General features: G+C 40.7%; 1 protein-coding gene across 5 annotated transcripts in view; it reads left to right on the top strand.

Annotated features, from left to right (window-relative positions):
- The window catches only part of enox2 (ecto-NOX disulfide-thiol exchanger 2), a 160,997-nt gene that overhangs the window by 108,172 nt on the left and 35,948 nt on the right, over positions 1–16,877 (top strand). For all 5 annotated transcript variants that reach the window (XM_041048652.1, XM_041048649.1, XM_041048650.1 and 2 more), the window contains 2 exons: positions 3,008–3,139; positions 15,724–15,879. In XM_041048652.1, the coding sequence (XP_040904586.1) occupies positions 3,008–3,139; positions 15,724–15,879 (288 nt within the window). The remainder of the gene's footprint in view (positions 1–3,007; positions 3,140–15,723; positions 15,880–16,877) is intronic.

Genomic DNA, 16,877 nt, shown 5'->3' with positions numbered 1-16,877 from the left:
CAGGCATTCTGTGAGAAGAGTTGCATTTAACCTCCACCTGTAGCTGTAATTAATTCTAGCCAGGCTTAACCAGACTTATGAACATTAAGCTCAGGTCTACATTTAGATCTCTGTCATGAGGTCTTGGCTACACATGATTAGATTATTGTGTTTATATAATTAGATGTTGGATTTGTATGAGCTCAAATTCAATTGAGCCAACAGCTGAAAATAATCTGGCTTATTTTTCTGTTATTGCCATTGATTTTTCACTTTCTCTGATCATTTGACCCTGGGATAAATAATTAAATGCTGGGATTCAATTAGGTACTTTTGATTCCATGTAGACGATGGGCTTCAAAACCACAAAGTCCTCAAATGTGTGTTTTAAGTTAAAAATATTTACCAACACTGATTTGCTCACTGGTAGTATTGTTTCTGGCTCCTATTCCTCCTTCCAGGCAAGGTTAACTTATGTGCCGTGTGTGTGTGTGTGCGTGTGCGTGTGTGTGTGTGTGTGCCCGCGTGTGTGCTTGCACATGCATGTTTCCCTGTGTTGATTTTTCACCAGCTGTTTTCTATTCCTCCTGCAGCTCTATATATTGATGCAGTGGTGTGGAATGGTTCCTTTTAAGAGGAGCCAAGGCTGACTCCTGCCCTCAAGGTCACTTTAGCGTACTGAAATCAAAAGCCCTCAGTGATTGACAAGCAGAGCTGCGAGACTGAAAAGCATAATTGATTCATGGAGGAAAGAGTGTTTGAGTTGAGTTGGGAAACGTGAGACAGTGGATGGCGATTGAGTTGATTCAGGGAGCGGGAGTTTAGTACAATGAAAAAGAAGAAGGTGACACAGATATTTGATGCATTAAATGAATGGGATCAGAGGAGCAAACAGATGAACTGTAGCGTGAGTGACTTAAATGCAAACTGTGTCGGCAGGGTCAGAGGGCTACTGTAGGCTCACTTGACCCAGTTTTTACAGTATCTGTTTATTTGTTTGTTTATAAGGATCCCCATAATCTCATGCCGTGGCAGTCAGCAGATCTTCCTGGGGTCTTGTACGCTTTAACATCTGTGACCCGGTCAAATACAAGAGGCTTTGAATGTGAGCCACGCAGTCAATAAGTATTCTGTCCTCCAGTGAGGAGAAATGAATTCTGCTTAAATGTCTTTGACCTGTTCAGTGATTTCCCCTCAAAGACAATGCCTTGCAGTGTTTTCACTCACAATCCAGTAGATTAGATGTGAGGACAAATGGACATATGGATTTTTTTTTTTTTAAATTTCAAAGGATTGGTAGTAATTGGGTTGAGCAGGAAACACTTTCGACAAAATTATTTACATCAATAAGTCAAAAATAAGTATAAATTGATTTTATTGAACTAAAAAACTTAAATAAGCTCAGAATTGTGTCACTCTGAGTAACTGGAATGCAGTGTTAAAAGCCTGCAATAGACAAGATTTAGGATAAATCTTAATATTACAATTACCGATTCCCAAATGACGTTAAATCTAAGAAGTTAGCTCTAATTATCAATATTTCACTAGCCAGAAAAAGAGGACTAAGCCTCCAGGACTTCACCTGTCAAACCCTGAGTGTGTGTATCCGTCCACGCTGCAGTAACAGTTAACGTTCTGTAAATTGTAATAAAACTGCTATAAAACAGCTCACCAACACTCCTCTCCTCCTTCATTTTAAGTCCTCGAAAGTGTCCCCAGTTAATGGGGTTGTGTTAGTTAACAAGCCTGTGAAGTCCTCGTCAGCAGCATTATCACAGCGACACACAGACACAGGCGGTTTTATCAGGCCTCTCTATGGCAGCGACAGCAGACAGCTCTGAAATTAGTAGCTCGGAGAAGGAGGCAAAGAGGCAAACAGAATTATTACACATCACCGGCTGTGTCTGAACACCAGGAATACCAATATAGTGGTTGTTGTGCAGACAGACACACACACATTTATACGCACAGAGCAGAGTGTTATCTCCACAGTGGGCTTTGCCACAGACCTTCTGAGGTGTGAAGTGTGTGCAGGGTGCAGAGCTTCTCATTATTAACAGTAATGTTGGCTTTGGCATCAGGAGAAAAGAGGGCAGCTTGGCTCAGCCAGCAGTCACAGCAATTTACAGGTTCGTCAGAGAGAAAGAGGTCGACCGGAGGAGAGAATTAAAGAGCATTTAGAGCTGTGAAATAGACTGCAGACGGGGAGAATGAGCCGCTGGTGGATGTATGATGTGTTCACGTTGACTTTACTGCAGGGTTTTTATTATGGGGATCTAAATGTGTTTGCTTTATTATGCAACGCTTGGCAGAAAACCATGAGTCTGGGGTTGTGAGTTTGAGATGATGTGTGTGTATTTGTCGTGCTAAGTTGGAGATTTTTCAAAGTTTCCCAAGGTTTAGTAGCAGAGCGCCTGGCAAATGCCCGATAGCATCAGCATTGGTGCTTAGTGCCATGATAATCTTGTTTTACGCTGTATTATTTTCTTACTGTCTTGCAAATGAAAGCTCTGATCTTTCACTGGTGTACTCATTAGTGTACATTTTGTGTAGATAGATGAATCCATATGAATCCCTTTTTTTTTTTTTTTTTTTATCTGCTCGTGCCCTTTTTTTTTTCCCGTGATACTGCAGCATTTCCAGTGGACTGTGAGTACAGGTCACTTAGACAGGAAGAGGCCAGGCTGTTGAACCTCAGTGCAGACACCGAACAAATAGCAACAACAGGATGAATAGTTTTAAATGACAGTGTTGCTGAAATCACTGTGATGTCGGACCGGCTGCACGGTCACGGTAGCCTCCTCTCTCTTCTCCTTTCAGGCAGAACACCGACTTAAAGGGAAGATTTCGAGAGACGAGGCATTTGGAGAAGCCATAACAGCGCCATACTGTTAAAAACTATATCGTACCTAAATCTTTGGCGTGATACAATTCCTCATTTAGCATCACCTAATATCTTGATGATTTAGACATCACAGGGATGACACTGACTCCTCTATCTGTCCCATTTTTGTGTTTGTTTCTGCAGAAGGGATCTGTAACATGACAATGGACTCCAATTCAATCACAATGCCCATGTCAGACCCCAACGCCTGGGCAACAGCCATGAACAACCTGGGGATGCCTCCTATGGGAATGACTGGACAGCCAATCATGCCAGGTACCACACACTGCCCCAAACCACATTAACAAGCAAACCAGGAACACAGAAGCCCTTGTGGCTCAAGTTTATTTCAATAAATTTGAATTTTTAGCTGCTACTCCATTCCCATCATAATGATTGTGTTCATTTTTGGTTGCAATAGTTTTTTTTCCCTACTGGCTATTTTCCCTTTAAGACAGCAAAGTGTTGATTATTAGCAAAAGAGAAAAACTAAAGGAAATTCACTGTAGAAAATTAATTAAAACCTCGTGAATAATAGTTTTTAGCTTAGATTGGTTTCTAAAGGGCTGGCTGTCTTCTTGCATCTAAAATAGATCATTTTAATTCGTTTAGAGAATGAACAGAATGTTGTCTTCTATTGTGAGGCTGGTTTTTAAAATGTGATATGAGAAGTGGAGGGTTTGTTAATTAACAGCACTGTCTTCAGCTGCATTGCTGTTCAGCAGTGTATATTATCTGCCTTGAAGGGTATAGAAGTGGATTCTTATGTGAGACTGTTGTTCATTTAAAAGAAGTGAGGCAGAATAAGCACAATGAGCCAAGTCACCAAGGTGGGGTTGTGATGCAGTTAGTCTTATATGGCGTACTGTCCACAGACAGGCTGATACTACTGAATACAGTATCATTTCTCGGCCTTTAAAGCTGGGTGCCACTGCATATCTCTCTGTAGTCAGTTATGCAAGTTGAATGAACCCACGATGCATTTGATCGTTTGACCCTTAGAAAAAGATTCATATTAAGTTCTTTTTCCAAGCGACCGATCTGGACACGTATCTCCCTCATTTTCCCTCCTCTTTTTCTGACAGTGACAGAAAGTGTGTTGTCACTGGTTAAATAGCACCTTTTTAACAGTTGGGAACAATGTGGGATTAAAACAATGAAATTTCAGCGATCTGACTGTTTATGCTGTGTTACAACAACCTCAAGGAGCATTTTATAAGCACAAGGTTCAGCTACTGTATTCTGATCTGCCACTGTAACATTCAGCCTTACCGATTGCTCTGCTATCTATAACATTACGCTGAGCAGCACCCTCCCACTCTCCATCTCTGAAGAGTTATTCTGCCATGTCTTTTCTCCCTCCTCAGTAGAAAGCCTTTCCCTAAAGCCTTATATAAATCACTTCCCACTTCTTAGCTGAAATGCACTGTCATATCTGAAATATGCCAGGCTTGTGTGTGTGTGTGTGTGTGTGTGTGTATGTATGCACTTGGAGACGAACAGTCTTCCAAATGCACTCCTTGAGAAATATTAAGGGAAGCGCGCTCACACACTCACACTCAGGGCTGGCATATTTCAAGCATGGTAAACAAAAGCCTTTCCACTGAAAGAGAGACGACACAAGCGGCAGCAGAACTTCTCATAAAAGGAGATGGAAGCAGAGGAACTGCACCTAATGGTAGACATGGAGACCGGACACTCACATTCAAGAGTCAGTATTTCAGATGAAATGTGGTTTGGGGTGACAACGTCCTCCTGTTGAACTTTATCTCCCGCGCTTTAAGGCCTTTTTACAGCAGGCGTTTTAACTTGTCACAGCAGGGAATGCACAGTTGTAACTAATAACGTTAAAGAATGCTCCATTTCATTTTAAGTGTGCTATGAAGCCATGCCACTGATCCAGCACCCACAACGCCAGAGCCCACCAATGCAACGCAGTAATTACTTCAATGTTATTAGCTGCACCTGTGTTTGGCAAGTTCAGTTAAACTGCTCTTACACTTAATCAGCCTGGTCTATGCCAGTTCTTGCCTCAGTCATATTTACAACCAGGTGCATTTAGAGTATTTTTAAAAGTTTTAGTTTACTAGTTTACTTTGCAGATTCAAATTATTCAAACAAAATGTAATATACAAATAAACTGTGATGTATTGTTTTACATTGACTGCCCAGCAGGGTAAGAGGCAGTTAGACTTACCGTCACAAATAAATAAAACAAAGGGATATATAATTATACAATATGTGATGTATGTTATAATTCAGAACTATATATTGTTCTGAAATGGGCCATTCCGCCTAATGATTAGTTTAAGTAGATTGTGAAATGACACAAACGTGATATCAGGTTGAAGATTGGTGCAGCCACGCTGGAATTATGCAATGTTCACCAGACCCCATGTACCACAAAGAATGATAAAGATGCTATTTGTCAAGTGCAAGAAACTAATTAGAGTTGGGAAGGGGGGGCGGTCAGTGAAGCACAGTCTGCACACACCCACACACTCTTGAGAAGGGCTCTAATCAGGCGAAATAATTAAACTGTCCTGCATGAGTTTATCATGGGAGGGCAGGGCCTTTAACACTAAACAGCCTCAGATATCAGAAGCAGTTTCTGAAGGGTAGTGTCGAGACGAAGGACCGGAGGAGAGTTGGGTAAAGAGGACATCCACGTCTCTTCTCTTGGATCACTTGAAAAACAGCTGCTGTTACCCTCTTCTTCCTTCCTTTTTCCTTTCCTGTTTCCCCTCCCTTCTTCACCAGCCCCAAATTACCCAACATCTCATTTCTGTCTCATTACAGCTGAGTCAGCCACTGTAACCCAGAGCTACATGAGAGCACACGCTGTTCATCTGCTCTTCACAGAGCCGAGCTCCTTTACGTACTCAGTCTGCACAGTCGCACTGAAATGCTCGTCTGGGCTCAAACAGTGTATGGTGTAACTGAAGGTGTAACAGATTCAACAATTGACGGTTATAACAGTAATGTATTATTCATGTAACTGAAAGATAATTTAAAACTGATGAAGTGATGAACAAGAAAACTACTTCTGATATGTAAATTTCAGAAATGTGCTGCTGTTTTATCATCTCACTACACTCCAAATGAATTTTACATAATATTACTCACAGGCCGATGTATTCCACCCATGCATTTTTCACTTCACTCAAGCCAAAAGAACTTTACTTGTTGAACCCCAGGAGAAATATGTAAGTGGGAAGAGATCCACTTAAGCACTGCTCCCCTTGCTCTCCTCTTTTTCTCAGTTTACAACTTATGAGGAGGAAAAAGCTCGAGCTTGGCCCAGAATGATGTCCCAAAATGGCCAGATTTTTCCCCTGTGCTAAACATGGCATCTGCACACTTTATTTTTTTGCTTTTTCATGCTTTCTAAAGTCAGCCCAGTCTCCCCATGAACTCTTTCTGAAATCTCTGTGAGCCCAAAGCTCTAGGCACACACACACACACACACACACGCTTTCACCTGATGTCACACAGCCTCATACTGTCATGCAACGCTTGGTACCAGAGCACCTTGTGCCTTTGAAGTAATCCAGGCGGATTAGTTATTGATTCTCCATCATCACTGAACATCATCTTTGTCTCCTTTTTGTTTCACCTCTAAACAACAGGAGAATTCAGCGTCTCTCTTTCTCCTTTCCTGTTTGATCTGTGAGTGTGTTTGTGCACATGCACAAGCACTCACATGTTTCCTGCATGTAGGTTTAAGTGTTTTTTTTTTTTTATGTGTGAGTTTCAGGGTTATCCATTAAAAGACACTGCCTGTGCCAGGGTGCTTTCATTACACATTACAGTTTGCCTCCGTTTCATCCACTTTGAGCCCGAAATGTATTTCTTCACCACAGAGTCTTTACTCTGCCTCCGGCCAAGTGGATTTATCCAGACAGACAGCTGGATAAACAGACCACTGTGGGCAGAGCCTTCAACACTCTGCAGCCTCACAAAGCCTGGTGCACGTCTACAGTGATGGCAGTTTTATTTCTATAGATGGACTGGGCAGTGTTTGTGTATGTTAGAAAATTATTATAATATGTTTGGATTAGGGAAGTGTTTGGATAGAGAGAGAGAGGAGAGACTGGACTCAGGCGTAAGTCACGTTTATGCATACTGTATGGCTTGATGGCTCCTAGACATTCTTCTCCAATCCATATTCTTATGTATATTTGCACTTGTACTGTATTTACCTAACATTTTCATTCTGTCTCTCCATATTGTGATTTCACTGTTGCTATTTCTAGTTCCTCTGTATAGATGACATCTCCTGCCTGTTTGTCTGTCCTGAAAGAGGGGTCCTTCCACTCTTGATCTTCTTGAGGTTTCCGCTTCTTGTTATTTCCCTGTTAAAAGGTTTTTTTTTTGTGGAGTTAATCCTCTTCCAAATCAAGGATCTAAGCAGGGATTCAGACCGAAAACAGCCCTGCATTAAAACAACACAGGGCTGTTTTGGTGGGGGCGAGCTGTTTAACATAGCGGTGAGACAATGAAATACAGTCCAGAAGGTCCAGTTTTAATAACAGATTAATGCGTTTAAAGGTCTGTGAGATGCCAAAACACAACTGGAAAGTTATCACAGTAGCAACTTTTTTATCTTTTGTCAGGTCAAAGATGCAGTAAACAGGAGAAACACTCCATTCACTTTCAAGTAATCTACCAGGATAACAGCCTTGCCAGAAAACATCACACTGAATTGCTTCTAAAGTTGAGCGGGGTTCAACAAGTAGTTTGTGCAGATTGTAAAGCAGCTCTCTTGACTTCTGTAGCCCAAAATCAGCAGTGGTTTCTGACCCAACCCAAACTGATAAGAAAAAACTTCAGGATGTACGGAAAAAAATAGCAGAGACCCACTCATCTATAATATAGGTGCAAGGGAGTAAGTCCAAGGAATACGTACAATATCAGTTCCTTACATCGCCAAGGCACCAAGCAGGCTCGCTAAGGTTTAAGGGGAAATAGACCAGGGCAGCTTGGATGATGTAGTTGACAGTCGGGGAAGAGGGTGGCCTGCTAGTGGAATAAGGTGTGGAGTAACTTGAAAGGAGGAAGAGGCCCAGCTTTTTAAAATGACTCAGGAGAGAAGTGCAGCACAGAGAAGCCAGGAGCAAATAGGAATTGTCTGATGGGGAGGAGCCAGCAGGGTAAACTTCAGACCAGCTGTGCAGAAACCTGAGGGACACATGACAAACAGTATTGATCAGCAGGCGAGACATCAGGGCAGAGCTGAATGTAAGGAATCTGACCCACATGTGACAGGGTAGGTGGGGCCCATTGTGTCTCTGGAGGAAATATTGATCGTGTGTCCTGCCCTCATAATAGCTGCAGCTGCAGTCTTAGATTCTGTTTTTTTATTGTAATCATCATAGTGCACTTTATCACTATCAGCTTCAGTGAATTGGTGCTGTTCTGCAGATTGTGTGCTGAGTTTACTTAATGCATTGAGTCTGAAGAAAGTGGTTGTTTTAAGTTTTTAAACCCCAAGATGTAAATAGTAAGGGAAACCTCTGTTTGCTTACACAGTGCAAACAGAGCAGAGGCAGAGTTCCTGTGGTCATGGAAAACTTGAAAATTCACAGAATTTGACAGCAGGGGTTTTTTTTCCCCTCTGGTCAGACGCAATTATGGTCAGTGATCTCGGTTTGGGAGATTTTTTCTGGAACCAAATAAATATTCAACAGAGTTGAATTCTGTTCCAGTAATATCTAGTTGTGTTTTTGTGATTATTGTAACATTGATGATTACATGAATTCCTGGTGTTAGTGTCGAGTTTTCTCACGAGGACAAAGAAAATGTATCCTGTCATGAACATTACGCAATGTCATATGGTTAGCAAGCTCTAAATCCTGGTAAGCAAAATCCCAGATATGGTGTTAACTGTGAGAACAGAGCAAAAATTTCAGCAGTAACAGCAGGAATCGACATCTGGTTTCAACATCTTTGACATCTGACTGAGACAGAGAATATCCTATTCCAGGAGTGTTCACCATGTATTTCCCCAACCCTCATCAGCGTTCTCTCCAGCACATCCAGACTATAAGCAAAACCAGATGTACAGCTATAGAGTTCCTCCTCTATATTTCTCTGAACATATAGACCTCCCAAGATGGTTTTTATTATCCAAGACACTTGACAGTATGTATTGTATCACTGTCTCTCCATCTCCAGGAGTTTGCAACCTTTCTGACACGAAAAACTAAATTTAGATAAATGTCAGAAAAATACACATAATTCTGATGTGTGAGTTTTTGCTGACACTGTCGTCGAGATGTTAATTGAATACTACGTTTTAGCATTGAGGTCGTAGTAGTGGTGTTGTCCCGGACTGCGTTACATACAGAGGTGTTTCTAATGTTCTGCCCGCTTCTTGTCTTTAAATGGGAAGGACGATATATTTGAAGCAACTCTCAATATCAATACAGCAACACCTTTAACTGTGACGTCAGTTATAAACATATAATTGAATTAGCACATTGAATTGCAATAGGTTGTATAGGAGGCCACTGAGTGTATATAAATGCAACATTAAGACTCTTTTAATAGCAAACCACCTTTCAGTAATGAGGCTTACTGAAAGTAGCAGTAATTCTTGTGTTTTCTGTTGCTAGGTTTTCTCATTTTTGTGCTTGTCTGACCTTGAAAGTTAAGAGTATTTTGCCTCACCAGTAACTGCACAGCAGCTTAGTCCTGTGTAACATCTTAGGCATGTGTAATAGGCTTTCCTAATAATAATAGATTTGTGCATTCGCAGGAATGATGGATTTGATTAGCCATTTCGGTTTTCTCACATTTTGAGTCCAAAATGTGTGGAACTAACAAAAGATGCTAGCAGCCCACACGCACATATTCACTCACCCATAAGGAGAACATTTAGCTTTTTACACACATGTATTTGCGAATTTATCAGAATTAATTTAGATGCACATTCTTATGCATGAAAACACACACAAACTCAAACACCCCGGAGAATAGATAAGCAGGCTCCAGGGACAGACGACCATTCCCTGAATAAACAACCACTCCTTTGTCTGCTTCATCCCACTCGTCCTCATCCCTTCCCCACGGATGCCACAAACCCCTCCACCACTGTACACATACAGATACAGACACAAAGCCACAGTGGAATATATGAAAAGCTAGTGATTTAATGTCATGCCTCATAAGCAATCACGTACACAGTGCCCTTCATATGAATGAGGAGCGCACAAACACACACACACACAGACACACAAATATGAATCAGGGTCTTCTCATTCTCACACATTAGCTCACCTTAATGTCAGGAAATACATTAGATGACAGTCATTCCTTTGCTGTAAGCGTTTTCCAATCCTTGGACTGGATGCTGTGTCCTTTTCTGCTGACTGCTCAGGAGCTGTACTGGTACGATGCCAGAGGTTTTTGGCTGAGTGTAGGCGGACAGAGTGGAGAAGCAAAGACTCCCTTGCTTTGGATATACAGTGTGTCTGACAAAAAATAGAGCAGCAGTTATAGGGGCTACCGAAATGGGACTTTCTGACAGTTATTCCTATCTAAGGCAGATATATTAGATTGTAGGCAAGATATTGTTAAAAGCTAGATTTGCTATGGATATTTGAATATGGAGGTGTCAGATAAAGAAGATGGATTTTGGGAGGCAACATAAGGAAGCAGATTCTTATTTACATGCAGTGGAATGGGGAGATGGAATAACTTTTATAAACAGGAAGGAGTTTTTATTTCTGTCCTGCAGGTGGAGAAATGTACTCGTAAGAGAAATGAAGTCGGAGATCTTCATATGAAAATGCAAAGCGGGTGACTCTTGGCAGAGATTGAGAGAGGCATGTTTCAGCCACTGGTAGGGTTCCAGGTGGCGTGGCTAGCTCGCCTCATTAGAGAATATTATCCAGCATGCCTCACAGCAACCGTCTATGTCCCCCTCCAACCCCCCACCCGCTGCTGACTGCTAGAAGGGACATTTACCCTGGAAATCAGAGACGAGAAAGAAGGCAGAGGAGAGAGGAGGATGACATTAATAGCCAGAAGCTTTGCACAATCAAATGTCAGTTGTTGGGGTTTTTTTTTTTAAATCTCTGCACCTCCTGATTGATGGGCAGCTCCAAATGTCATTACTTTGAACAAACCTCCAGGAAATGGATTGTTTAACATCAAAAGTATGTGATGGAGAAGAACGAGAGGTAGAAGGGAGGAGAACGTGTGCAATAACCTTTGGCCATCTTTGTGTCTATGTGTGTGTGCACTCATGCATGTTACTGTACAAGGAAGAGGTGTTAGCAGGGAGATGTTTGTGAATTTCCAACAGAGAGAGTAGAGACAGAAACTTACAGAGAAACGTGGTAAAAAGGATAATTTGGCCGTTTGTTGTTGGACCCATCCTCAGGTTGCTTTTGTTGTTCTTTTTCAAGAGAGGCCTTGTGCTCTCTAAGTCTCTCTGTGGAGTTTCTGCTGAGTCAAAGAGACCTACTCTCCCTCCCTCTCCCTCCCTCTCTCTCTCTCTCTCTCTCTCTCTCTCTCACTCTCACTGAGTGCACAGCATATTGGCTAGTAGTATATGCTGTATCACAGCTGAACTGTTTTACTTTGCACCATTTATTATCCCACAATGTTGTTCCTTTAACACCATATGTACCTTTTTCAATATTCAAAACAAAATGTCTAAGTTGAAAAAAAAATTGAAAAAAGCAGAATTTTCACAACTATTGATAACAAGTTAAAAGTCTGCTCTTTTTTTCTCTAGATGTTCTCCACACCATGGTTCTCCTTTGGCAAATGCAAGTTAAATTCTCAAATGAGGCCTGCAACTAACAATTCATTTCATCATCATTAAGCTAGTTAGCTAATTAAAATAGTTGCTTCTGATAATTTTCCTGTTGATTGACTAGACGGTTAATTGTCGTATCTCTCGTGAAAAGGAATTACTACCTACAGATGTCAAATAGATGTAGTGGAGTAGAAATAGTAGAAGTGAAATAGAATAGTGTAGGAACAAGCACCTTCAAACCTAAATGCAGTACATGAGTAAATGTACCCAGGATATTGTCTTATGACACTACCAGCATTGAGTTGCACAGCAAAGCTGGGTGTTATTGTTACTGCTCACCTTCAGAAAGAAGCAAGCTTAACTGTTCCACTAGCCATTAGAGTGAGACTCAATACAAAATGTTTGTAATTTTGAGAACTGGGGATGAATCTAAGTGTAAGCTATGCTGCTCTTGGCAGCTATAGCTGTATTTGGTGTCAAACAGGTGTGGAGGACAGTGGCTCCATGTGGCTATAACATTTCTTTAAGGCCTTTGGATTTGTTGTGATATTAAAACAGCTGTGATTTAGGTACCACGATGACACACTCACCCACTCATCCCTGTAGCATTACGACCGGTGTTTAGTGAATGGAGCTGCCTGACTGCTTGTTCTTTTATATTTATGAAAGTGTAGCCCAGTGCTCAGTGGCATCAGCAGTTTATTAACCTCATTCTACCTTCACATGTTCGGCTACAAATGTGATTTAGAATTGATTTTAAAATCTTATCGATCACCCGTAATGTTACTGTTGGTCCACAGCCTGGCTTCATTTTTAAGTGTATTTTTTTCCTGTGATAGTTTACGCTACAGGGAGGAAAAAAAAATAGATGGTGACAGGTAACAAATAACCCAGGCCAGCTTTAAACCCAGTACATTCCCATTACACTGAATACACCTTATTGAACTGAGCTACCAGGACAAGAGTTTTACAGTAATTTAAACCCTCTTCCTCCAGTGCATTGTTTTTTTGCAGAGGACAACAACACACGTGTGAAAAACACATGTGTTGTTGTCCTCTGCAAAAAACAAAGTCTGGACTCTGGCGTCACACTATCGGCAGTAAAATCTTTTTGATGACCATAAATCACCAGCAGTTGTGGGTTTTTAAAAAATGCCAGGTGTAAAAAGAAATGCAACAGAAAACACTAGCATACTTAACCAATCAGTGATGTTCAGTACTTCAAGCCCCACTTGAAAAGTTCCTGAACCTCTACCACCCGAGCGGGGACTTTTTGGGGAATAAAACTATCCCCCTGGAGCATAATTTAGACTGTGGTTCCTCCGGTGTAAACGCAAGTGGGGGAACTGAGTTCCTCAAATGGTTCCTGTTTCTTGGGGAAAATTCTTGCAGTGGAAACACACCTTAAATTTTAATAAGATGTGGAAAACAGTTTTTTCTGGAACCTTGTACTGTAGGACATTCACAACTTTTATTCCCTTAAAGCTGCAGCTGTTACAAGCACAAAATGATGGGACGTGTTTTTTTTTGTTCAGAGCATCTGAACCCTTGAACAAACCAAACAGTCATATCCACCAGTATAATTCCTTTTCAAATGTAAAATGTGCTCTAATAAATCTTGAAACACTGTAAAATAAATTTAAATCTTCAACATAACAGCAAATCCCTTAGAAAACTGCATAAATACATGTAACTGATGAAATACACTAGTCTGATGTACATGTTCATCGGTGTCTACTTACAGCAGATACTGTAATGAAAGGAGGAAATACAAGTAATGGTATGTTACTGATGAAACATGTCCTCAAGCAATTTTGTTGAAAAAGAAAATGGAGATGAGAGGACTCTGCCGTAGCTGGAAATCCTTAGGAAGAACTTAATAACGTCCTTTATTGCACGTGGTTCTACTACATGCTTGCTTCAGGTCACAGGCTCTTAATGGGCGAGGATAAATACACAGGCACAACGCACTTCAGAGGGAACGTGAGTAATACAGCCACGGCTGGTGAAATTGTACCAGCCGTGGCCTGATGTAACCAGATTGTGTGCTCCATGTGAGCTGAAATCTAGTTTTCTTTGCACCAATATGCAACATATAAACTCATAAGCATGTTTCCTTATTTTTACCCCTGGAACAGAGCATTGGCTTGGCAGAAAGCGGAGTATGATTTCCAGAAATATTGTATCCAAGATATTTTTCGTTCTCAGTGTTTTCGTCTGTAGGGCAACCTCCCACAACACTGAATTCAGTCTTGGTGTATACTCTATTTTGTTTCCTCAGTCCTCTAATATGCAGTGTTTGGTATTCAGGCTGGCTATTGCGCGACCCTCCCATCTTCCATCCTCCCTTTCTTATCATCCCTTCTGCTATCCGTCTTCTTTTCCTTCACCTTAACGCGCAGAAGAAGTCATCAATCGCCAGGCAACTAGGGACCCTCTTATCACCTGTCCTCTCACTCTGACTCCGAGTTAGAGACTGATGGTGAGGTCATCAATAGACATATTGTTCGTTTCCATCCATTTTCCTTTAATGCAGTTCATCTGGTTCATTTTTTTTTCTTTTTGGACTGTTTTCTTTTCTCTGGCTTCTATTTCTCTTTCCTCATTTTTGTCCTTCAGCCGGTTTTATCAGTCCAGCGTATTTATTACACCCTCTCCTGCTCCGGGGACCAATTGCAAGTCTTCTGTAATGTGCATATTTCTTTATTCTCCTTCGCTGAGTGTCATTTAATTCATCCATTTTCTCTCTTACAGTAGATTTAGAGGAAATCACTTATGAGGAAATGTACTATCTATTTCCTGTTAATAGTGTATACTGTAGAACAGTGAATATTATTTCTCCTTCACTGGATATTACTATCGAAGATCAAACAGTCTCAGCTGAAATGGAACCCGCGTAATGTTTGCTGCTCTTATTCTCTGCTGCGGGGATATATTATAATGAACCGAAGGTATGAATATTTTATGACACGCATAAAAATTTTAATTCACAACGTTAAACTTTAAATTCAAATTCATCTATTTGGTGGACATTGAGAAGTTTAAATTGTGTCATATCCAAAATTCAGTTCAATTAAATCTTTGACACGTCCTATTTCTGTGATGTATATTTTATTTATTTAATATTTAACACTTTGGGGTTCCATACTCCTCACATCTGCTGCCACTGTACCCTCCCACTGTGTTGACTGATAACTGTAGGACCACATCTGCGTGCATTCAATCAATTCAGAAGATTCGGAAAAGCAAGGTTGGAAAAAATTTAAGAAACGTCAAAAATAAATATTTAAACTTTTTATCCCCCCTGTCAGGTTCCACTTGTCATTATGTTGGTTGTTTGTTTATACATTTCAAGATCCTTATATCAACTGTCACAGTCAGCAAATAACACCTTCTGTAAAATTGTTTTTGTCCAGTGTGTCAGACTGATTTTGTTACATGTCTAGTATATTACAGTGTGTGCATAATTTCCAGTGAAGGATTTGTTTTAGTGAGCACTGCTCCTGCATACACATACACAGGTGCATAAACATTACACACCCTGAGGCATAATTGTCAACTCCAAACCCTCTGCAGGTGATGCTGAGGCACATACTGGAGGGCAGCGTCATTTCCATTTCAAAAAGCTCCATACTGGGATGCTTGTGCACATAAAAACATATGTGGTGGCTAAGGACGCCACTACTTGTGTCTGTGGGTGTGTGCATATATTCTCCCAGTGTATATCAATATTGTAAATACGATTTCTCTGTTATGTGGGTTTTAGACCCAACTGTGTACATTATCTATAAGGTCATCATTCAAACGGCAGGAGTGACAGAGATTGACTCAGTGAAAACTTCTTAAAATATGCATGTTGTTTACGAGATGATTTATTCATGAATGACTGTGTTTTCCATTATGTGTTGGCTGCTTGTGTGTCACTGATGTTGATAGAAGAATCACTCAGGGAACAAGTACACAATGTGAAATGGAACTTGAAAGATTTAGTATGGGCTAAAGTGATACCTGACCAAAGGTCAGGCGGTGTTTGAATGTTACTGCGTAGCTGTTAATTCTTTCCCGTCTCATTCATATTTCCTGCCTCCAGATTTTGATCCCAACCTTGGAATGATGACTGGAATTACCCCCATGAACCCCATGATGCCCGGCCTTGGTATCGTGCCTGCGCAGCTCTCCCAGGATGTACCGGTTGTCAAGGAGATCATTCACTGCAAGAGCTGCACCCTGTTCCCTCCAAACCCCAGTAAGCCATAATATCATTCTGATTCTACCACCACCAGGACCCCAGCCTTTTCATTTACCACTGTCTTAATGTTAAAAATCATATTTCTAAAGGCTTAGAAACATCAGCTTGACACAAACGTTAAAATGTCTAAACAAGGTCGACCTTACTAGTTGTTTTTGAAGCTTTCAGTCACATCTCATGACCATACTCAATGGGTGGAGTTGCTCGTTTCTCATTGAGATGGTTTGATTGTTTTCACTTTCACTGTTTTTTTCACTTCATCATGTAATTTTTGCAACTAACAGTTTTTTCATTACTGATTAATTTCCCAAGTTGGCATCTTCAGATCGCTTGTTTTGTCAAGTTCAGTGATCCAAAACCCAAAGACATTCAGTTTACTACCATACAAGACTAAGAAAACCTGCCAATATTCACATTTCAGAAGCTGCACCAAGAGAAATTTTGGCATTTTGGCCAGAAAATGAACTTAAATGATTAATCAATAATTTAAACTGAGGAAAAACCTAATTTTCTTGAATGCACACAGAAAAACTGTGGAAGTTTTCATGGCAAGTCCCTTTGTACTGAATAATCTGACTAGAGGTGAGCTGCACAAGCTGTTGTTTATATTTATCTCACCTCCACCTTCCAATTATCCAGAGTTAGAAAAGAAGTAGTGGGGGGTCCTTTGATTGATCCCACCTTCGCTTTTCAGATTTCCTGCTACAGAAAAGTTTCTGCCGGGAGACTTTTTTTCAAACGAGTGTTACATGTCATCTTCAAGGTGAAATAAAACTAAAGCTTCTCACCGCAGTAGCATTTGGGAGTTTACAATCCTTTCACAAAACAAAACACACACTCTTGCGTTCTCCTAGGCAAATAATGTTGTTTTTTACCACACCCATAAAGCTGTTTTTAAGATATGCTTGTGTATCTGCGGTGTGCATTATGGCTCAGTAAAAACTGTCAGTGTCACAATGTGGTGCAGGGAGAAAAGCTGATTAAAAGTTTAACTT

Source organism: Toxotes jaculatrix, chromosome 10 (genome assembly GCF_017976425.1).
Source record: "Toxotes jaculatrix isolate fToxJac2 chromosome 10, fToxJac2.pri, whole genome shotgun sequence".
Classification (NCBI taxonomy): Eukaryota; Metazoa; Chordata; class Actinopteri; family Toxotidae; genus Toxotes; species Toxotes jaculatrix.
This window is presented reverse-complemented; position numbering and strand designations above follow the sequence as displayed.